General features: G+C 39.9%; 1 protein-coding gene across 2 annotated transcripts in view; it reads left to right on the top strand.

Moving 5' to 3' along the window:
- EPHA6 (EPH receptor A6) overlaps positions 1 to 14,181 on the top strand; it is a 516,780-nt gene extending 502,599 nt beyond the window's left edge. For both annotated transcript variants that reach the window (XM_040583021.1, XM_040583020.1), the window contains 3 exons: positions 7,827 to 8,020; positions 10,352 to 10,501; positions 13,321 to 14,181. In XM_040583021.1, the coding sequence (XP_040438955.1) occupies positions 7,827 to 8,020; positions 10,352 to 10,501; positions 13,321 to 13,435 (459 nt within the window). In that variant the 3' untranslated portion in view covers positions 13,436 to 14,181. The remainder of the gene's footprint in view (positions 1 to 7,826; positions 8,021 to 10,351; positions 10,502 to 13,320) is intronic.
- Positions 14,182 to 24,939: the final 10,758 nt, after the last annotated feature.

Genomic DNA, 24,939 nt, shown 5'->3' with positions numbered 1-24,939 from the left:
TCTGATCAGGTTTTGAACATCTCCAAGGATGGAGACCCTACAGCCTCTCTGGGCAGTCTGTGCCAGTGCTCGGTCACATGCACAATAGAAAAGCATTTTCTTATGTTTTGATGGAATTCCATGTTTTTCAGTTTGTGGGCACAAACTTGTCCACTCAACGCCCTCTGAGCAGTAAGTACAATGTCCACGCATGCCTTGACAAGCAAGGCTCACTGGGCAGTTTCTTTTTCCATCCCACCCCCATTAGCACTGCCTGATTGAGGGACTGCACTGTCATAAATGCAGCATCGGCTCACAGTCCTTTCTGCGGTTGCCCCTGGCACATCCCCTGAGCATATCATGGGCAGTGCTCTTTTGCCTGGTTTTCCTCACTGTATAGTTGGTATTTCATTTCTCCGTTCCCTCTGCAGCACCCCATTCGTGGCTGGTGTTTTTAAGAGATGAAAGAAGCCCGTGAAGCCAGGGCCACTTCAGAACGAAGCCAGCCCTACCGTGGTGCCTGGATTCTGTTCAGTGCCAGTGCTTCCAGCTGCAATGGCATCTCTCTGTAACTCTGCTCCTGCCCCTCATCTTGCCACGTGGCTTATCTAGCTGTGGGTGACGGGCAGCTGGCACTGACTGCAGTCCAAGGAGGTGGGAGGGAAGGAGATGCTTTTTTGCTGTATCATTGTGTAGGGTTTGTGTGGCAAAGTTTTGGTAGTGGAGGGCTACAGGGGCAGCTTCTGTGAGAAGCTGCCAGGAGCTTTCCCCGTGTCTGATGGAGCCAACGCCATCGGCTCCCAGACGGGCCCAACACTGGCCAAGGCCGAGCCCAGCAGCGACGCTGGCAGCACCTCGGGGACAGTGCATTTAAGAAGGGGAAAAAAGTGCTGCCGGAGCGCGGGGTGAGGCCGTGCGAGAGCCCCAGCCCCGCAGCCCCCCGGGCCGGGGCAGGAGGAGTCCGGGGGGCTCCAGGCGCCGCAGCAGAGACCCCCCGGCAGCCCCTGGAGAAGCCCCCGGCCGGGCGGGCCGTGCCCCCAGCCCGCGGAGCCCCCGGGGGAGCAGCTCCCCCCCGCAGCCCGGGCAGGACCCCCCCGGGGCAGGGGGTGCCCGCAGGGGGCTGTGACCCGCGGGCAGCGGCGCTGGGGCAGCTCCTGGCAGGGCCGTGGGGAGAGGAGCCCGGGCTGGGGACCCCGCGGGGACCCCCCTGGGGCCGGCTGGGCCTGGGGGGCTGCGCCCTGGGAGGGCCCCGGGCTGGGGCAGGGGCAGGGGGCGAGGAGCCCCCCATGGGGGGCAGGGGCGGCAGGGACAGCTGTGAGGGACTGACCCCAGCCCCGGCCCAGCCCGGCGCTGCTGGGGGGAGGGGGAGAGACACCGGGGGTGAGGGTGGGCCTGGGGAGATGGGAGGGTGGGGGGAAGGTGTCTGTAAGATTTAGTTTTATTTCTCATTAGCCTACTCTGATTTGATTGGTAAAAAATTACATTAATTTTTCCTCGAATCTGTACTGCCCATGCTGGTAACTGGTGACTGACCCCTACCCTGCCCTCACCCCGACCCGGGAGCCTGTCACTGTATTTTCTCTCCCCTGCCCAGCTGAGGAGGGCAGTGACTGGTGGGCACCTGGCATCCGGCCAGGGTCAGCCCACCTCAACCATCATGTCCCACGGTCACAGGATCTTGTGCTCCATCATGGGGAATTCCAGTCTTTCTTCCAGTTGTGAGTGATTTTACCTGGAGTTGTGTCACCTCTCTATGAGGAGCCCAACTGCCGTCATCTCTTTTTACCTCTGTAATCATAACCCTTCTCCTCACACCAGCTCTGCCACCAGACCACCTCTTGACTCCCCCAGTGCTAACTACCACTAACTGGGAATGGGAGGAGACAGAGGTTTTCTATCACGTCCATTCGGCCCCACTACTCACCTCCTGGGAAGAGGGTTTGAAGGGCTGGTGGGACCCTCACATAGAATTCAAGTTGCCAGGTGAGAGCAGTGCACAACCCAGACCTTCATTCCAGCTGCCTCTCTCTTTGTTTGAGGCTGGCTTCAGCCCGTCCTCTTCCCCCCTGTCAGACCCTACACCGTACCTGTTCGAGGCCACGCCAGCAGTGAGAATTCATAAAGCCACCCCTCCATTTAGAATATGTTAAATAATCTGCTACAGCATGAAGACAGCCACACTTAATTACTCCTACATCCAAAGTGGAGCTATCTGTTAATACAGAATAATGATGTGGGCCCTATGGATGCTGCTAACGCTAACGATGCTGACGGGCAGGGGAGGGGGGGCTTTCTCTGCAGTTCAGCAAGGCACAGCACAAAGGACTCTTTTTCCCTGGAGCCTTACCCACAGGCTTTCAGTGCCAAAATGTTAACAGTGAGCACCTGTGACCTTTTAAATATGTTCAGTGACTCTAAATGTCATGGGGAAATTTCAAGTTATTAGACATATTGTAAAGCTTACTTTGCTGGGTATCAGGACATTCCTTTTAGTACAGTAAATTACCCTGAATTCACATAAGCTTATTTTGCAGAAATAATAGGACGTTCCCAAAAGTCAGTGACACTGTACATGTGGCAGGGAAAGTAACGGAGAGGGGCACGCACTAAACAGATTCATAAAAGACACATTATGCAAACAACAGTTAATAAGGTCTTACATAAGTAGTCAGGGGTTCTGCAAGAACAAAATGTCTGGCGACGTTAACATAACAACGCTTACCATGTTTTGATCATAATAAAGGTCTTCTCTAGTTAGTGATAAAATATTTATTGAACTGGGTGGGGTTTTGTGAAGTACCAAAAGTTTTCAGAGTATAAATTCCACAGAGCAAGGTTTTGGGGTTTTGTTTGTTGGGGTTTTTTTTTTTGCATTTCATCTTACAAATTGCTTTTCTAATTAAACAACTTTGGGAAATTAATTCACTTTTCTAGACCATGGCTGAGTGACGTTTTGAGCGGCTGCCAGTTACATGCTCATTGCTTACATGCATCACATTGAAGCCAACGACACAGCCAGCCCTACCCAAAGGGAGGCGATGCTGGGAGAGGCAAGGTCACGGCTGTCTGGTGCGGGTATTTGCCATGTCAGCACACCTTGCGGTCGGTTGGATCAAGAGTAGGGCTGAGCTAAGTCTACCGAGGGTCTCTTGTCTGACCCCTCACTCACAGCAATCGAATCACAAGGAGCCAGCACAGGCAGCACACAGCCCAAGCTGATGCGATGAGAAGTGTTAAACGGATACCAGCCACCTAAATAAACCCAGTCTGATTTTCAGAGACTAGCGCTGTTCACAAGTACCTGTCAGGTCAGCGCAAGCCAGAGAGACCAAACACCTCTGCAAATCTAGCATCCTCTATTTATATTCCTAAGCAGGGATTTGGAAGCTGACCTTTAGGCAACCGGGTTTGAAAATGCCTCTCATGATTATTTTTTTTATTTATTTATTTACTGTACGTGGTATAATGTAGAGGTTTAAAAATGTTATTAACTTTGAGAAATGTTCTTGTTTAAGTAAATAACCATTTTATTATTGTGGCAAGTCACTTCCGACCTGTGTTGGTGCTGATTAATGCACTTCTTAGATGTGTGGCAGGCACCAGAGGTGTCCATTAATTAGGGCTGCTGCACAGTCTGTCGTGTCTTATTGCTTAATTAATAAACATTAGCTAAGATATTGAACTTTCCAAGGAAAGTAGTGTACTGATGAACAGATTGTGCTAAGAGCCTGGCTTGCTAATGCTCAAGTGAGGGAAGGAAGATTTATATTCCGTGCATTTGGTTTGTAGAACAGCTGTGAGTGAAGTCTACTGGGACACCTGTTAGAGGCCACTGTATAAATTAGTGCATGTTGCAGAACTAGAGTATTAAAAATATATATATATATTTAATAGATTGTAATCAATATGCAAGAAATCTACTAGCAAACAGAATAAAAGTCCTTACACTTATGAAGGTTTCTTGTAATAGTAAAAAACCCACCTTACTATAATATAGTTCTTTCAACCCACAGATATCAAAACACTTGGCAGGCACCTGGGATTGGCTCTGTACCATGAGGCATGAGCAGCTGCCTCTCTCTCCTGGTAGATTTTTCAGATGACAGCAGGACACAGGGACAACGTCCCCCTGGACTTTTGTCTGTCTCAGTCTCATTAAAAAATCTGTCAGTTAACTTTGGAAAGCAAAAATCTGTTACTGCTAATAATGAAACTATCAGAAAGATTACAGCTTAATTTTCCAATGCCATTTTTGCCAATTTCAAATTATTTTGAAAGTAAACATACATAAAATTTTGGTATCATAATTAATATTTAATATTAACCCTGTCTTCAACCTTTACAGCTACATCTAACATCAAACAAAAATGATAAAATGTATTTAACAGTGTCCAGCGTTACATATCATCTGTCTACAAAAATAGAGAAAAAGAATGATGCCCTTTATAAAAATAAAAAACATGGAAAGTTATCTATGTTAACTGTAAAAAATATTCCCTTTCCCTTACAGCTTATATTCTTACCTGCCAAAAAGCATTACTTGTAAAAATACACCCTGCCCACTTTAGTCACCTTAATGCTGACCCACAAGACCTTCTAATGAGTTTTAAACATACTCATCGTCGAAAAGAAACCTACAGCCTTTTTCTCAGCGTTTGGTGGCAGCACAGAACACACGCATATTTTCCTCCTTTTGACACCCATCAAGTGTTCATCAGGAGACCAGAACTAGAGAGCAGTAATCAGGTTTTTTTGTTAGCAGACTCAGGGCTTCGTTTGTGTAGAACCTAAACTGATGTTCCTGTTCCTTCAGGCTGAAATAGATGGGACATTGATTTGCCAAGGTGGAAAGAATTACGCCGATTGCTAGAGCTGTTGCTATATCCTTCTTGTAGATACAGATGTTTAGACCATTTCACGATTAATGTGGTGCTTCTTCAACCTTAAACTGGCAAGGGAAAAGGCATTTAAAAGATGTTAACGTGTATAATCTTTGTGTATTATATAAGATATAATTTTGTATTGCCAAGAAAAATGTAATACTTCTTCCCTTTTAGGTATATGGATATCTAATTCTGCTGTTCAGAGATAGGTGCTATGCAAGTAGCAAAGTGGGAGCTGAAATAAATATATAAATAAATTAGGAACTAAAAAGCTCTAATTCTTCCTTTGAGACTTGATTCCCATTGCAGTATTAGACACTTATCGCATCTTTACTCTTGCTTCTTAGACTCTGAAAATAATACTTGCCTCACAAGGGATACTAATGAGGCGATATTTGCAGTTTATTTATAAATGTGCTGATATTAATGAGAAATTATAATTATCCCAGTACCAGCTGGCATTTCTCTTCATACTGAAATGTTCCTTTTAAAGAAGACAGGAAACAAAATGCACTGTAACTTATTTTTCAAAGATATTGTAAAATAGAATGTGTCAGAGAAAATATAATGTCTGGAAAATTGTGGTTGCTTTGGGGTTTTTTTCCTGAATAAATTATTTCAGAAAAAAACCTCATCAGCTCTCTATTGTTGTGTCGAGCAAATGTTCTACATCTCATCAAAGTAGAGAAGCTTTCCCTTTGCTTTAAAAACAAAATACATTTCATAAAGTCATCATTTGCCACAGGTACAGTTAAATGTAAAGACGATGATAGCTGCAGTTCTGGGGATTGCCTCTTCAGTGACAAGTGTCACCTAAGCTATACCCCACACCGTAACCAGTCCCTACGTTTTGTGAAGCCACTTTCCACAAACTGCTTGAGACGCATGAGGTTTGACAGTTTCATAAATAAAATTTCATGCACGTGGAGCTGAATTTCTCACCCATCCTGAGTCTGTAACAGGAGCGATCAGGGGGGCAGATTCATCGTTAGGAGGCAAGGCTCTGGAGGAAATTTTTCCCTGGCAGCCTGATGGTATTTTTTCCTATAGCAGCCATTTCAGCAACCCGGATTTTGGCCTGTTGAAGGAAATCCCAGGGAGATAAACAAGTAGCCGGAAAGGCAGGTGGAAGGATTAACATACTGATATATTATTTACTGCCAGGCACCACTGCTGTGTGTGTGCAGCCAGTCCCGGCTGCAGTATGTGATCTGTCAATACTCACAGGGGCATAAAATTCAGATATCCCAGTGGCAAGTAATGCTGCCTTCGGAGTAGCCTGTACTTCCCTGTGCTGTTGCTGATGGATTTTAAACTTACCCCATGCAAAACCAATTCCCTGCTGTGCTGCAAACGCTTGTTTTTCATGCATAGGAGTTTTTGCCAGGATACAGGAGCGATACACATTGTAGGACCAAGTCACCTCATTTTATAAAACTCAGACACCCAGCTGCGTACAGCTACAAGAGTCTTGTTCCATTTTCTACCATGCCATGAAGGGGAGCTAAGGTCCTAACATAGCTTCATTACTCTTATTTATTTGCATAACGTTTGCAGCATAAGCATTAGGCATTGCTAAGCAGAGCCAACAACATTAATTCAGAATTCAAAAAGAGAATGAGGATATACTCCAGGATAGTAAGATTGACTATAATGAAGCTACAGCCAGTGCTATAAAACATTGATTTGCTGTAAACAGTTCAATGTACCTCCTTCCAGCTGCATTAATACCTCTGCAGCATGTACATACATCTGTGTGAAAATGATAAATGTCTCCTTAAAGCAGAGCAGGTATAAATGCATTAGGTATGTTTCTCGTAAGTGCACTGTGTTATTATAAATATTGTGTTCAATCATTTGTACTTTAGAGGACATTTAGCATGGATTGGATTTTTATGGGGAAGGGTTATGTGTGTGGTAGGGTTGGTCTTTTCCCTAGCTTTGTTTTTTGATCAAACACTCACTATCTTTCCATTCTTTTATACACAAGAAATCCTATGTCATGACCCCTCACTGCCACCACTACACATTGCAGAACCTAGGTTTTTTTCCTCATTTTTTAATCTTACATAGAATTAATCCAGCCAGCTTTTCATGGACCTTACCTACTTTTGCTAGCTCCTGTCGTCCAGGGCTGCTAATGTCCTTTTCAGCCAATGTTTTTTGTTACTTACTAAAAACAAGCCTCTCTCCAGCTCTGATCAAATGTAATTTTTCATGCGTGTGATTTACCTGTGACATCAGTTCTGTCTCTTTCCAAATCCTGACCAAACACATTTTCCACATCTGCTGAATCTGGAAGTTGTACTCACTTTAGGGTATATGACAACACCGTAATTTTATTAACTTTCGTTTAGTCATAAACAGCTTGGACATCCAGATTTCTGAGAAAGGCTGTGCAAAATAATGTTGTGCTTCGCTGTAACTCAGTGTGCGGGACAGTGCCTGAATTAATCATACTCTTAACAATCAGCAGAAACATAATATCACCAGGTAAATTCACCAGGCGCTGCAATGTGCATTTGTAGTGCTTGACTGTACTGTGACACTGCCACACGCTAACACCTTGCCAGGATGCAAACATTAGAGCATCCCCGCATGCAGTGGCCATCCAAGGCTAGTTTGTGGCCCTGTGACCCCATTCAGTACAACATCAACCTGAAGTGGGTGAAAAAAATAGTGATACTAGTCCTTTCCTCCCCTCCTCTTTTCTTGGCCATTTGAAGAAGGTGGCCAGAAAGCCTAAAGAAGCGCCTGCCATGTTTCATATGCCTACAAAATACTTGGTGTCTCCTCTGGTCACACTCCTGCCAGTCCCAATTCCCTGAGTGAAGCCCCAGCGATGCATAAAGTGAGGGTGGCTGTGCCGTTAATTGTTATTACTGGTTTCTAATTGTCAACTTTAAGCTGCCTTTTGACATTTAACTCCAATGCCCAGTAATCATATGCATGGTATTTCTTTAGGTTATACTGTCTATTGAAGAAGGCTACAGGCTTCCAGCTCCCATGGGCTGCCCAGCTTCTCTTCACCAACTAATGCTTCACTGCTGGCAAAAGGAGAGGAACCACCGTCCAAAATTTAGTGACATCGTCAGCTTCCTAGACAAACTGATCCGCAATCCGAGCACCCTTCATACGCTAGTGGAGGACGTACTTGTGTAAGACTCTTTTGGGTACTTATTTTTTGGTATAACAGATGGTGGCTATTGCTAGATGTTTTAGAGAGAGGCACAAAGGTCTCAATTCAAAAAATTACGGGGATTCAAATAACTTTAACTCCCTTTTGATGTTTGCTTTATTGTCAATACACTGCTGTAGAAGGATTTTTTCTCTCAAATCATGCAGATTATATTAAGCATTTTTCTTTTTTTAATTTTTTTGTCTGAGTTCTGTTTGTGCGTTATCTATCCTTATAATCTTTGTGAATCTCTTTGTTCCTTTTTTTTTTTTTGTGCATCTCCTATGTGCTTGTTTTCTCTTTGTAATTTATTTTCTCTATTCAACAGCCTGTGTCTCCATCTGACAGTGCTCAAGCAATTTCTGAACTGCCTTGGAGTAATTTCCTGCAGAAAGTAGTTGTCTTAGCTTGTTAGATCTTTATTTATCTGCAGAAGAATGACAACAGTGACCAAATAAGAGATTATGTTATTACCATCCTACAAAAAAATTCTTGATGGCGTTGCCCAAAGTTTTTTGCATTAATAATATTACAGAAATGAATGCAGTCACAGGAGAAGTAAAGCTCTGGTGGAAGGATTTGTCAATGTTTGTAGGCTTAGTGATCCAAGCTCACCCTGGATACTAGCTGAAATCAGTGAAGGTGCAGGTGGCCTCGGTCTCTTCATTAGCTGAAATTCACCTTAAGATAAAGGTGTTTTCATGGAGGCCCTACAGGTTTATAAGGGGTTCTCAAGACCCACGTGGGTCTTGCTGAGAACCTCAGTGGGTTAAGAGGGGGGGTGTATGTTTTTTTGGGAAGGGCTGAGCAACAAGGCAAAGACTGAGGCTGAATGGAGAGATAACTGGGAAAACCTACAATTAGGGCTACAGCCATTTCATCTACTACAAATTAGTGGGATTTAACGCCCATGCACTAGTTAGTGGCCTCTGTGTGTATTTGCATATAAATATATATATGACTTGCTACTTGTACTTGGGTCACTTTATTTAGCATCAGAGTGACGGGTTTTTATCTTTTCTTATTTTAAAACATTAGTTAAGATCTAAAAACTTAAGCCTGTTTTCTTGCAGTCAAGCTCTGACCAAGCTTGCCTGCTTGGAAAAGTTTTTCCGTTCATTTGGGAATGCTTGATGCAGTCAATGAATGACTACTGTGTACTATTAACTTACGAGGTCAGCAGTTATTCTATGGAATTGTACAATCATGGAATAATTCAGGTTGGAAAGGACCTTGGAAGGTCTTTAACTGTGGTTTCTACTTTATAGTGTTCTCCTGTCTTTCAGTTTTTCTTCCAATCATTTTGGTAATAGGAATGACAATCAGTTTGTTTAATGTATTTGAATATGTGGTGTTGAAACTCGGTATGTTAAGATAATAGGTTGTGTTGCTTTCTACATTACACATAAGTCATGTTCCATCAGTTAATGTTGGCTGGCTTTTTCTGTCAAAATTTTCATTTTAAATAAATTACATCTTTCTCCTAAAGGCTATCATAAAGCTTTTATAAACATCAATGTGTTTTTTCTGCATTCTGTTCCTATAGTTTCTCTACACAAAATGTACAAAGTTGTGAGCCCTCACCAGTGTGGTATACTTCAGAAGACTGGAAATATATGCCCCAAAATTGGAATTATTTTTTTTGCCTGCCCATCTTTCAACTTCAGTTGTGATAATATTAGGGAAAAGAACTGAACCAGAAATGTGACTAAATTAGCTCCTTCGGTTTTATTTGCTAGTTTACATAAATCTATGTAAAAGCAAAGATGTAAAATTTTATTCCTTTTGCTTCTTCTAGGGTTATTTTTAGGGTTTGAACATTGTAATCAAAATGTTCCCATTGCATAATGGTATAGCAATAAGGAGCTATTTGTGGTTTTTTTATAGATAAACATTAAAATTATCTTGCAGTGTTTTAATATTTTTAAATTGTATCTCATGTTAAATTTTGTTTGTCCTCTACTTTGACTACTGTATTTACAAATTACTATCATCCTGAATACATAAGATCTGTAAAGAAACACCCTGTGGGAACAAAAATAAAAGCAGTGGGAGATGTCTGCTCCTTGGTTTGTTACTCAGCTGCGGTGCTCAAAACCACGAAGTCTTGTTTAAGTAGCGCAACTTGGCAGACTGACGTGATTTATAAGTTTTACACAATGGGTTAGAGAGATCCTCCGTTAAGATCTGACCTTGCAGCTCAGGCTTCTCTCTCATTCCTTCTGCCTTTTAATAAAAACAATGTCTACCAGAGTAAATTGAGCATCGTATTTTGTACTGCTTTGGTAACCTTTGCATTTTGTTTTTGCAGAATGCCAGATTCACCTGGTGAAGTTTCAGAATATCCTTTGTTTGTTTCAGTCAGTGACTGGCTGGACTCCATAAAAATGGGTCAGTATAAAAATAACTTCATGGCAGCAGGTTTCACAACTTTGGATATGGTTTCAAGAATGAATATTGAGTAAGTATGTCATCTATTATCCCTATAGTGACTAATCAATGTGAAATGGCTTCGGTGCTGCAGTGATGTAATTATGTTGTATGGAACAGTGCTTTCATTTCCTTTCCTACCTAAGCTAATAAAAGACAAATACTTTTTTTTTTTTTACCAAAACAACGTAGGAAAATGATATGATTAAGAGACCCAGAACTGATAGTTTCATTCTATGACCACACCAAACACTACCAAAGATCAGGCAGTGAGCATCCTTAAATGTTTCTTGAAGAATCAGTTCTGATCTAGATCACTGAGATCAGTGGCAAAAATCTTTTCTTACTTTGCTACGAACATCATCAAGCCAATGTCAGTCCCCAAAAGGAAGTTGTTCCACACCTTGATGCCCTTCTTCAACCACCTCTGATACCACGCTATCATTTTTTAAATTAAAGGCCTGCACCCAGTATGTAACAGTTTGGGAAAACTATGGATATTAATATGGTAGCATAATGACATGATCTGTTTGGTTCTCTGTGCCCTTCCCATGAATTCCTAATCTTTTATTTGATGTTGGGACTGTCTGTATGAATAATGGTAACAGTCAGTCAAGATTCAATCATTTTACATTTTTCTTACTACCCTGAATGATTCAGTCTCACCAACTGACTTTTTCCATGTCTGTTCTCACCTGTTTTCCCAGACCATTTACTGATTTGTTGAACAGTAACGTTTGATGTTACCCCAGCATAGGTGCCTGCAGACTTCTATTTGATGATGACATTGTAAAACTTGACAATTTACTCCTAACCTCTCTTTAAACCCATTATTTAGTTGGGTTTAGTTTAAAGACCTTCTTATGCCATAGCTCCTTATTTTCTTTATAAAGCTTTGATAAGGAATCTAAAGCTTTTGGAAATCCACGTGGGGTGTATGTATCTAATGAATCGCCTTCATCTATATGTATGCTAACTCCTCCATCGGAAACAAGTAACTTTATAAAACAGGCTTCTCTTTGCAAAAGCCATGGAGACTCAAGTACATAATTTATCCAAGCATCCAATAAACCTGTACTTTACTGTAGTTTCTATTATACCCTGCAATGATCTGAGTCACAGATCTGTGGTTCCCCAGGTGTCCCCTGGAAACTTTTTATTTTTGTCCCATATCACTCTCCATGCTTCTGACACCAAAAAAAATGGTGTCACATGGCACACAACTGATAACTTCTTCTCTCACATCTCTGTTAGTAGTTCCACTGTTTCATCCTTAAGCTCTTTTTATACTCTTGGTCTGAAGAGGGGTTGTTGCTTGGTTTTTCAGTTTGTCCTATCACCTCTCCTGCAGTCACTTCAACTTCAGACAGATTCTCTGGCAAGTCCCCCATAAAGGTTCTGGCATGGGAGTCACTTCAATTTGTTCCACAGTGAATGTCAACTCAAGTAACTGGTTTAGTCTTCCAACACTGGCCAGTCTTTCCATGCTCTTTTATACCCAATTCATTATTAGACTCCACAGACACTCTGGCAGGTTTCTTGTACCCAGTGACTTTGCAAAAAGATGTATTATGAGTTTTATTATTAAGTGTCCTTTTTCTAGTAGTTCCTGAAGTTCTTTTTTAGCCTGTCTTACTGTGCTTTTACAGATAATCTGTCTAAGGTTATTATCCTTTCTACTTCCTCTCTTTAGATACTACTTCAGCTTTTTGAAAGATTCCTTCTTTCTTCAAATAACTTTTGTTACCCTAGGCCTGCGGCTTCTTTCTGAGCTTTATCTGGCCTTCCTTAATAAGTGCTAAGCATTGTTCTTGCATTTCTAATGCCACTCCTCCCTGCAAAGGTTTATGCTTTTAGCTGACCTTTTTTAGCTTCTAAGATGCTCAATATTTTTTGCATAGTCCCTGCTGACCTTAAGTGTTGTGTATCATCCCCCATGCGGATGTTAAGCCTAAGTACATAATAGTTGCTGCTATCCAGTGCCTCTTCATCTGGGGGATACAGAGGGAGGTATCTTGAACTGCAGATCTGAAAGTCATAAAGGTCATGCCTCATCCCGTGAGCTCCTTTACTAGCTAGATCGTCACACAGTTTTTGAGGATATCTAACCAGGCAGTGTCTATGCTACATCCCAGGGTGGGATTTGCACAACTGACAAGGCATATCTGAAGCTTCCTGCCCTCGCCATCTCTGTGATCTGTCTCAGCATCTTGCAGCTGGTGGTGTTTAGAGAACAACTCAAGTAGTAGATTGTGCTGGATGCTGAGGGTGTTGACTTCATTCCTGCCAAACAGTTAAGCTCTGTGGGTGAACCACCCACTCTGGGGTGCAGGTCTAGATGAGATGAAGGGAAACCAGGAGGGAAATCTGGGTCAAGCTGGGTGATTCTGCTGCTATTCTGATCTTTAGACCATCTCTCCCTACCATTCCCCAAATCCCCAGAAGCACACCCTCTTTTGTTTCCACCTCAAGACTACAAGAGTGAGTGTATCAGCCCCATTCCTTTGCAAGTGTGAGTGGGAAACATTTGCTACTGACACATTACCAAAAATGGGCCGTTAGAACCCACCTCTCAGATTCTTCCTTGAGACTTGGAAAAATTACCTGACTATTGTTATCAAAAAAGATACCAGTTCCCTAACTACAAAATATTTTTTAATTCTTAAATGGCTGTCTTTAAAATTTTGAATCGACAGTTGCAGAAAACTGAAACATTTGCAGCTTTCTTATATGTCCCCGTCAGGAAGATAAACTGTCCTGAAGAAGAGCAATTCATCATATATTTATCCTCTTTTGTGTACAAGGGGCTTTACTATGCTTGCTTCCAAGATGAAACTTTTTATCTTGCAGTGACATTAGAAGAATTGGAGTTGTACTCATTGGACACCAGAGACGAATAGTCAGCAGTTTACAGACTTTGCGGTTACACATGATGCACATACAGGAGAAAGGATTTCATGTATGAAAGTACTAGAATCAACTGTGTTTTGTGCCTCAGCATTTCTAAAATGGAAAAATATTCTCATTCTTCCCTTCTGCTCTTCCCAACTTCAAGAACTGCAGTCTCCTGTTCAGACTTAAAAAGTACTTCTATGTTAATGCTTCCAAACTGGAATTTTTAATCACACTGCATAGCTCCTCCGCCAGTTATCTGCCGATCAAATCCTGTCCTACTGCAAGACTCTTGCTACACATTGATGAATAACTCAGCATGGATGTGTAACTTTGTATAACAGTATTTGGGAAACTTTCATGAACTTACTTGAAAGTAGTAATCTATTTGGCCTGGTGTGGCTTCTTTATCGATGTATTTAGAGTTTGCTGGTAGATCAAAAAGTATTTGACTTCTTTCATGTTCTGTGACCATGTAACTTCCAATACCAAATGTGCAATCAAAAAGAAGTTTGACATAAATATTTATTTTATCTCTTGATTAAATCCAAATGTATGGGTCCTACAGTTATATTACTTTGTAACAGTTTGAATGCTGGTAAGCTGGTGCCTCAAAACATTAGTATTGTTTGCAGAAATGACTGATGATTTTATGTAGTGAGTTTTCAGTATGTGAATAATTGGGAGGATAGCGAGAGAAATCTGTTCAAAATCTTAAGGTCCTTGAGTTTGAGTTACTTTAGCACTTGACACTTTTTATGCTTTAGATTTGAGATTAGGTTGGAAAACTTGTTCATCCTTGGGATTGTTCACCACCCTAGTCCTTGGTTTGGGGTTTTTGGGGTTGTTTTTGGGGGCGGGGGTTGTTTGTTTGGTTTTGGTTTTTGGTTTTTTTTTTTTGTAGTACTCAGCATTTGCTTCTACTACGTGGCAAATATTCACTGGAAAACTGATTGTAACTTTTCCATAACCACACGTAAAACATGGTTGTCAGCTGTATCATGGCCACATAGACTTCAGGAAGCTTTCTGTTCCAAAAATGCAGGCCTCTGCTGCTTGAACTAAGCATAATTGGGTAGTAGACCTTAGAGGGCCAGCCATCAGTGGGGCGATGTGCTTATTCCCATGGGAGCAGGCTGGCCATATCATCCTCCAGTTGAGTGCAGTGATACAACCACCAACTAATGCTGGAAGTTACATGCTGCGGTATTCAGTTATCTTGTACATAGGCAGAAAAGGAGATGTAGGACAGCAGTGTAATAATATGTTGCCTTGAATCTACTTCTAACTGCTTTTAGGAGTAAAAAGCAGACTGCTGAAATGGAGCTCTGGTTACTACGGGCTAGATCTTCATTTAGTACAGTTATCTAAATGACATCAAAGACAATTACCTTTAGAACCCTTCAATAGCCATATTTACATGCAAGAAAATGTTTGCAAAGGCCTAACATAATGTTTGTACCTCTCTAGGACTTACAGCTTTCATGTTTTATTCAGATAACTTACACAGACGTGCTGGGCTACATTTCCAAACTTTTGCATGGGATATGCGCTACTGGGAACAGGGGAACGAGCGCATGTCTGCATGCTGTAGAAGTCACACGCAGATCTACATGCATGTCACATGTAAACAGGGTGCAGATACTTTTGTTGATTTATACATAGTTTGGAGGACGTTTTTGAGTTACGTGGCATTCCAATATACTCGAGCATTACAACTCTTCCATTAAATTGTACGTTTGGGTAATTAGTATAATATATGTGTATATCAAAATGAACTACTTTATGTAATCATAATGATATTTACTGATTAATTTACACCTTGTAAATCAAAATGTATTTCCTAACTCTTGGGAAAGGCTGCCATTGTATACCAGTGGCAAAGAAAGAAAATCAGAAAACAACTCAGAAAGGATTATGCTTCCAACCAGTTCACAGAGTAGAACACGCTAGGCCTGATTCACTGTTGTCACTTTATGTTGGAATAACTGTGTTAATTTAAGTGAGGTAACAGTAGTGCACTAAGTAAATTTTCCTTTCTTTCATTAAAAAAAAAACAAAAAAAAGACAGATTTAACTGAGGAGCAAGTTTTCTAAAGATCAGGATTCACCAGTGTTCTACAATGCCAATTCGATGAGCTTGTTCAAAGAAGGGCAGTTCCAGTCCTATTCTGGCTACAAAGGTAATTTTGCCAGCATGAAGTAGTCCCGCTGAACTCAGCAGGATTGTACAAGCACGTGTGTTTTACAGGATCACAGGCCTTTAGAGGGGACAAAAAGCATTTGTTCTTGTTCTGTGACTGTCACTTGAAAAATTCTGCCCGAATTCCACATCTGAATAATTTTTTGGTAAAGGTTCTCTTATGGTCTTTTAAAAAATACTATCATCACAGAGTAATTTAAAAGTTGATTTTCCTTTATCCATTTTGTTATCCATTTTGCCTGTCATTGCTTCCGTGGCCAACAACGTGACATCTGTGGAAGGAGCCTCTCTCACAATTAAATACGTTACTGAGGAGGTATGAGTCTGTTATTTGTTAATGGGGTTTCAAAATTGCTCATAACTAATCCAAACCATGTATGTGCACTTTTAAATTGTACTTTGCAGTTTTTTCATTCCTGGTAGTGAGAACGCAGAGCAGCATGTTTTGTGAACGCAACCTGGATACATCTCATGGAAATTAATTTACAAATTTATCTCACTACTGAAAATATATTTTCAATAGAAAAAATATAATATTAACACATTTATTAATCAGATATATTTTTTATATAAACAAGAGTTTGGGTAACCAGAAAGGAAAGAACAAGGGATTCTTTGGGTGAAAACATTTATGAAAAACATTGTAAATCCAGGATTTTGTGGGTTTATATGGCTTGGGGTTTTGTTGTTGTTGTGGTGCAGTATGACACTTTTATAATAGTTATCTGGATCATTTTTACATTTTTCCCATTTTGGAAACATTTTATTTGCTTTTGCTCTGATTCCAAGCCTACTCTCAGTTGGGGTTTTTTGGGTGGTGTCCTAATTTTTTTCATTTAAAAACAAACAAAAAACCAACAGGTGTGACTTTTCAAGTGTGAGCTTAATTCTGTGCAGGCCACAAATGTATATGAGTAACTTTCTTTGTTACAGGGGATACTTTCTTCAGGTGAAAATTAGCTCTATTTGGTTATCCTGCATATTGCAGTGTGCAATTTAGTTTAAGAAATTTAAGCATATCTAGTAGGCTGTTTTTGAGAATCCATCCCACAATGCAGAGTGCTTCATGACTAAAAGTACTCATTGAAAGTTCACAAAATAAAGTGTGCATGATATGCAAGCAAAGAAAAAAAAAAAGGCATCAAAATGTGGATGCAAGGAAATAGTTCTAAGTTATTTACAAGTAATATCTGTGTGTACATTTTTCTCACAGACTTGACTGTCATTAACCTAGAATAAAATCCATCCATCTGTACTTCTACCACTACTTGTGTATCACTTAAGCCTCCAAAACAAAGCTTAGGGGAGGGCCTTGACTGCTGAGCAGGACCAGGTAGCATCTCTTTGGCCATCAAGTGCGCTGCCCCAGCTGTCCATCATGTGCCAATCACAGTGCTTCCAAAGTTGACTGACAAGCAACTTGATGTCCATGCAACCAAGTGGGATGGTCATCTAACATGGAAAACATGTCGGTCATCCTTACTCAAGCTATCCCTGCTTGTCAATCAGAGCCCTGGGAACTACTGGGAGGAATTCTTCTCACCTAGTTTCAGAGGTCTGCATTTGAGATAGTCAACCAAGGTTCCCTTTTAATCAATGAAAGGAAGTGGATCCTTGTAGAATGTGAGTCATCTGACAAATGTAATTACTTACTTCTGGATTAGATGAATTGTGCCAAAGAAGCCCATTTCTTTGCATTCAAAGACAGCAAAATGCCTAGCTCAAATCCAGGTATCTGAGCTTAGTCAGATGAATCTCATGCACTGATTGTATCTAGTCCTTATGCTGCACCTGTGAAAAAAAGAGAGGATCTTGTCCATAATGGTGGCGTTAAAATTGAACAAATAACAGCAAAAAGTTTAGTAGATTTTGCTCATGAGGTGTTTGCACATTGGACTTACTGAGAAGCAATAGGACTCCATGAGGTGTAAGGAAGAGCACTGAGCTACACAGTTGAAATTTTTCTGAAACAAAAGTTACCCTGCTTGTTTCCTATGAATGTAAATTCAGTTTGTGTCCAATAAAAGCTTAGACACATAGCTATGCTTTAAGACACCAGCCAAGATTTTCTGGCATAAGGCAATCCTTTAATTGCAAATAGTGCACCCAACAATAAATTCAAATAAATCAGTTGCTCTGGAAAAGCATTCTGTGTCCAAAATTGCGTTAGGTGGATTATTCTGACATGGAACTGATAGACTGTAGTACTTTGATTTTTCTGTAATTTAAGACTGACTATCCATTTTCCATTTTTTTTATATTATGAGCCTAATACGGGACTCCATTAATTTATTTTTCAATGCAGATTCATACAGGATCCAAAGGTGGGTCATAAGTAACATACAGACACCCTTTATTCAGATGCAGTAGAGATTTACTACGTGGACTAGCTGGGACCGTGGAAGTACATAGTAAGACTGTATTAACCACAGCAAATTCCATGTTAGGATGACCCCACGGGACATCAGCCACCAAGGTAAAGCAGCACAGAACATACTTTAACTTGTATTGAAGACCAGTTGCTAAAATTCAGCTAGTTCCATGGCAAACTGAAGTGTGTGTTTAGTTAACTGAGCTGATGGAACCGTTCTATGGGACATGTTCTGGCAGCTGAGAATTTCTCTTATGAGCACAGGGTACCTCTAACTACCCCATAATGAGCTCAGTCTCTCTTGGAATATGTCCTGCAGAGAGTGGAAAGGAGGACTCACTTCTAATCCAGTCCAACACATCTTTTAGAGTAACAAAAGTCAGAGACATAATAAAAAGTCTGTTTTCCATTGCAACTTCCAGGAAAAGTATTAAAAATAGAGGTATTTCATTTATGGCATTTGCACATGATTGAAAAGCACTGTATTCTGTTAAGCAGTTTTCTTCCAGAATAGTCTTGTTTACCAACTGTAGTTGATCATTCCTGAATAAATGGCAAAGATAATCATCTTTTTTTTTTTCTTCTTATAATGGTACTGTTACTCTTATTTTGAGAGTGAAGGGAAGATCTGTTGGGCTGGGCTAACAGTAGGACAGTAGTCTTGAAATCTCCTGGAGAGACAAATGAATCAGCACTGAAAAGGAAAAAAAATCCCTAAAGCCTACAATATGGTGAAGAAGGAACAGCTATCCATATTGTGCTAAGGAGCTCTAATGTAAAACAAGAGAGTTAGATAAGACAGTTGCATGCACTTACAGCTCACAAATATTTTCTACCATCATATACTGTAATTAGTAGTGCACGCTGCCTATCCAGTGCTATGGTTGTATATAGTTCCTCAGATTATAGACCAGAATATGTTGAGCACATTATGGATACAAAATATTTGTCTATATGTACATAAAGAATTGTAAATATGATGTATATCATAATGTCTGAGATTTTTCAAACCTACAGAATTAATTACCTAACTGTCAATAATGCTAATGGGGTTGATCCACTCCATTGGCTTTTAAAATTTTTAACGGCATGTACTGTATGTGTAAAGGACTTCCCAAACTTCCTTGACTTGTTATCTGGAAATGGACAGCCTCTCTTTTCCTCCACAGGCAGACAAAAACATTTTCAAACTGGCTTACACAAAACTGCATGGTCAGCTGGTGCTGACCCTTCTACCACCACCGCACCAAACCCCTTTCTATTGATTCACTTCTTTACAACTAGTTACTCCAGAAATCGTCAGTGATCATAAGGGAGAAGCAAGGTGCCAGTGAGCCAGCATATCTAGTAAAATGTAGTCCGTGCTATAAAAGGTTTGAGTCCCTCTGCTGAAGTCTCCAAGATGTTTAAACAGTATATAAACTATTTTATTTTAAATAGCCCTTTATAGACACTTAAGAGGTTAAAATGAGACAAATTTTCAAGGCGCTCTGAGTAAGGATATGCCAGCGTATAGTATAAAAGGATATGCTACATTTTAGAGAGGAAAACCAACAAAAATGATTGATGACAAAGCATGAGGTTAAAAAATGGATTAGAGTTCAAATATATTTCCATATTTTATACATGAAATAATACGATGCCAGTTCAATGAAACCTATTTATGTATATGTTACTTTAAATATCCTACATAAGTATCTCTTATCTTTCTTTCCTGCAAGAGATTTCCCAAGTACATCTCTCTTCCAGAAAGGTTTAGCATATTATCTGATCTTTCATACCTGTTTACTTAAACTGGAATAAAAAATGCCAAGTCATGACACTAAAGATATGGGAAAAAAAATATTAAAAAGATCAGTCTCAAAATCATTTGAACTTTTCACACCTACTTAGTTCTTGGTCAAAATTTGACCTATGTCTAAGAATCTGAACACTTTGAGTAGGCTACACACGTGTCCATAATTATGCAATGTGTCACCTCAGAAACTCCTGAATCTGTAAACAGTTACGTGTTTCTGCAGCTTAATTCATATAAGGAGGCTGATTAGAAATGGGACTATTTACCTGAGCAGAGTTAGGCATAAAGCACTTGCAAATCCAAGTCCTCATAAAATATTTGTAAGACAGCATGAGATAACATATTTTATCATTTCTTTAACTTAACTACCACATGTGGTTTCCTTGCGGGGTCCAGTATATTCATTGCCATTATCTCAAAACCTCCTGCACATATTGTTCTTGATATGTGAGGAGATATTGCTGACTTCTTTCATTTGGGAAATACTACATGTTTGGGGCAATATTCATTTCTAACATGCACATCAGCAAGCTGATTACAAATTTGTGAATAAACCATAATATTATACTAATACTTCTCATTATTGACAATTCAGTGAAGAACTGGTAAGCAGCATCACGTATGTTGAGTGGTAGATAAGCCAAACCCCTGGGACTGAAAATTCACAAATGAGAGAGAAATCTAGCTCTTTGTATTCTGAACTCTGTGATGCCTGGGGGCTTGGTTGTATAGAAAGTAACCTTGAATCTAGAATCTGGAAAATCAAATTTGGGGAAAATCTGCACTGGAATCCAAATATTCATTTCTGGTTGTGAATGATGAAAAAGTGCCCACTGAAACAGTCTAGGGAGCATTTTTATAGTATCATCACTGCATAATGCTCTGATATACAGCAGTGATAGGAAAAAAATTATTTGTTCACTTTCCAGGGTCCAGCCTATGACAAAAAAAACCCAGGTACAATTATCAGAGAACCATAGAATGGTTTGCGTTGGAAGGGACCTTAACAATCATGTTGTTCCAGCCCCCTGCCATGGAGAGGGACACCTTCCACTAGACCAGGTTGCTCAAATTATCATGATTTAGACTAGACCCTCCAGTAGACACAATTCTGTAACTGAAAGATTGCTTGGTCTTCTTGTTGCATACTAGGTTTTTTTCAGAGGAACCTAAATAAACAGTAAAGAGTAGAGCTTTCCAGTTAAGAGTGGCTTACAAACTGAATTTTCAGGTCTCTGTCATTCAGATTGATTTCTACTTGAGAACAAATGAGAAGCAAAAAAGGAAAAGCAAAACAGGATTCTTTTTTTTTAAGAAGCTGAGTGCTTTAAGCTGAATAACTTACCATCACAGTCGCTTTATGTACAATAGCATTAGCTGAAAAAGACAAAGTGCAGCCAATGTTTCAAATCTGTAGATTATTTTAGCTACTAAATGCCAATGTCACAAGTTCCATTTTTGTCTTGGGAAGGTTCTGCTCTAAAAAACCTGATACTTCCAAATCCTGCTGAAAGTGTTAGTAAACTACTTGATGGAATAATTCCTGGGACAGTGATGTAACTGTGAGAAATTAAATGCTTTGGTGTCAATAGGCATGGTCTTGCTGTGACTAGATTTCATGAGAGTTTATTACTGTCTTCAGCGGCAGTGGGATGAAGCCCTACATTATACATACTGTATGTAGGATTCAGCTCTCCAACCAGATTCTCTCTTCCTGCATCCCACTACTGATTGGCTGATTTGTTGGTAGAGAACCAGCGCTTACTAGGATGCATGCTGCCTTGTCATTCAAGTGTATCGCTACAACCTTTTGCTTTTAATTTCTCTGTTGAGAGTTTCAGGTGGACATGTAGGTTGGTCCTTCAGGGCATGATCCAAAGTCAGTTAAGTTCTTAAGAAGATGACAATAGACTGAAACAGATTTTGGATCAAAGGTTTCTATAGATTTGCATGGAATGGATGGCCTCATTTAACATGGGAGAAGAGAGTGCACTGAGCATGAAAGACAAGGCTACTACCTCAGGAATGTGGTAAAATAGATTATGGTTACCTTCAACATGACAGACTGAACGGCAAAGTTGCTGCACTGTTGTTTAATCTGGAATGGGCTTCCATCTCTGAGTTTGGAATAAGTATTTAAAATGACCTCCACATCTAACAGAGTATCTAACAGAAATGTTTTAGGTGTGTTTTTTTTTTCTCTAGAAACTTCCCCAAACTCATTAATTTAAATTCAGGATAAAACCACCATCCCCATCAAACAAACAAAACTTACCAAAAAATAGTATTTGTCCATCTTTTTTCTTTCCTAGACTTATAACATTATGCAATATGATCTCCCCTTCATAACAGCAGTACTAGCTGCTCGTTTGCCTGTTTGAACAAGCTGTTTCATACTTCCAGTCTGTTGCAGTGTAAGTTTTGAGATTTGCCACTTAATGAAAGGCACAGCAGCAAATAACATAACTAATGCCCTCCTAGTGGTTCTGTTTATTGGAATCTTTCATTAACTCCCTATCTCAAGAAAGCTGTCCTACTCTAAGATTCCAAACACGTAAACACGTAACCATTTTAAAGCTTATGGCCATGACTCCCTATCTGCCTCTCCACAAGAAACGGTTAGCTTTGAATTGGCAGCGTAACATCTTTAATACCATTTCTTTTGCAGCAATTTCTTCTCCCAACTTTTTACATAAGGTAGAGAGAGCTGTTTCAGATTAAAAGTGGGAAAAGTTTTTTTCTTGGTTAACTCTGGTGAAGGAACTGGATTCAGACAGTACTTCAGTATATGTCGCTCTTACCTAGAGCCTTGCATCTGCTTCTGATGAGGCCAATGTCAAAATTCTCTGCTGGTATCAGTTGTGTCATGCGCGGTGATGCTGTAACTGAAACCCGGAGACTAACCAAAAGGGCTTGTTCTTGTTTGGTGCGGTATAACTCCTCTTGACTTCGGTAACAACGGCAGGTACTCTGCACTTCTCAGGATTGCATCTGCAGTTTAACAAGGAAATTAAAAAATCATGTGAATCCATATTTACACAAAGACAATGGTTTATTTTCTAGCAAAGCAACCTTCACTGATCAAGCTGGAATTAATTGTCTTGATTTTGTCATCATGTAAAAAAAAAAAAAAAAAAAAAACAACACTTCGACTTACAGAAAAAATACAAGAAAAATATTTGACTACCTTCCAAAAATTAGCTTTGATTTACTCTTGGAAGATAACATGGTTGGTATGTTTTCTCAGGATAGCCTCTATCTATTTCTGTGTGTTGGTTTTAAACGTATCTGAATTAAAAGGGGTTTTAATCTCTGTCTCTTCTGTGAAATTAGATTGTACACAACTAAATATGACTGCTCTTCATAGTTTGCTGTTCTAGCATAGCCATAAAATGTATCAATGTATGTGTATATATGAATAACTATTTGATGCCAGACACTTTAGATTATATATTTAACCAGCCATGTCAAAACTTTAAAGGTAGATGGCTTCCAAAGTAATGGCATAAGCATAATACTTGCAAATGATTTTACAGACAAACCGTGGCCTCAGCACAGGTCTCATATCCTTACCAGTAGTCTGAAACCCACCTTTTCTTTAGAGACCCCAGTTAACATTTGCTTTGCCATTGCTTCTTTCCTCTTACCGAGATGTAACTGAATGATGACAACTACCTGTGACTCAGCCTTCACCATTCATCTCACAGAAAAGCAGCCTTGGTACTGTACCTCTAATTTATATCTTCATCGGTCTGAACTCGTGTCACATTGCACACAGCAAAGCAGGATCTGCTCATTCTGAGAGCCTGAACATTTCACAGATGGTGTCGTTGGTTTCCCCCTGGGACTGCCTCACTCTTCAGAATGACTTTTCTTCACGTCATATATCTCCCATAAAGTTCTCACTGCATTTTTGTTCCTGCCTTTTTGCCAGTTTATAACAGTGTTGTAGGAATAGCCATGAAATAAAAAGCTTAATATACCGATTTGCAGTCCCAAGGGGAATTTACATTAGAAGTGAAGTTGGTATTATTTACTGAAAAGTGGTGTTATCTTCCTTTTTTTATTATTCTTCTATTCCTATGATAATATGTTCCATGTAAATTTTCATGTGCTGGCATGCCTACAAGTTAATAGTGTAATAGAATGCTCAGCTCTCAACATTAGGGTGTTTTTAAGGTGAATTGCATTACATATGCCATTTATTTGCAGAAAGAATATGGGGTTTGGCAAAGCTACCTGCTGAGCAACATAATAAGATTTTTGTACAAAGTACAAGTTACTGATTATTATTGTATTTTATTTTTCTATAATTTCCTAAGAGGCATTATCAGGTCTTACAGATGGGGTAAGCCTGTTTATTAAGATATTTATTAGCAAATAAAAGTTACAGTACTGGTGGTTATTTTTGAGTTAATGGTGTTTGTTTTGCCTTAAGTTACTAATCTAATGATACACAGTGAAGCCTGTCATACATGATCATGCAAAAAAACCCCAGCTGCTTAACACAGGGTGGTGTACTAATAAAGATGGACCGGCAATATGTTCTAACACTTGAGATGCTTCAGGGTGGTGGTTTTTTTTCAGCTAAAGAATGTTTAATCATAGTGGCCTTTTCTGTGCTTACCACTGGCTGTTTATGCTCTGATAAACACCTTGTCAAAATGCACATACTGTTAACAACATCAGGATAAAAATGTACACATTAAAAGTTCCAAAGAACAGCATTCCCTCCTTCTTGAGAAACACTGTGAATCTGAATTTTAAATAGATTTTAATGTGCTACTAAGAACCTGCAGTACTGTTCACCCTCTTTACTGTGGTTCACTGAGCCATGCAACTCCTTCTCTGGTGTTTTTCAAAACTCTCACTGACAAATGCAGTTTTAAACCTGATCATATTATGTAAATGGCAACACACAGCGATTCACAAAGAAGTGAATGCCATATACAATCATCAGATCCCACCTCAAAATTTTTAAAATTCTAATTAGCCCTTCATTTAATAACATCACATGCATACAATACAAAACTGAACAGAAGCATGTATAGATTAATGGGAAATTAATGTCAGATGTCCACAGTCCATTACATCCTGCATATTTTACATGGGAAGAGCTTTCTCACTAAGGACTGTCAGGTTTAACATTGTGTATATAATGACGAATGAATATTCAGTGTTTAGATCTGATTATAGAAATGCCTT

The sequence above is a fragment of the Falco naumanni genome, chromosome 2 (genome assembly GCF_017639655.2).
Source record: "Falco naumanni isolate bFalNau1 chromosome 2, bFalNau1.pat, whole genome shotgun sequence".
NCBI lineage: Eukaryota > Metazoa > Chordata > Aves > Falconiformes > Falconidae > Falco > Falco naumanni.
This window is presented reverse-complemented; position numbering and strand designations above follow the sequence as displayed.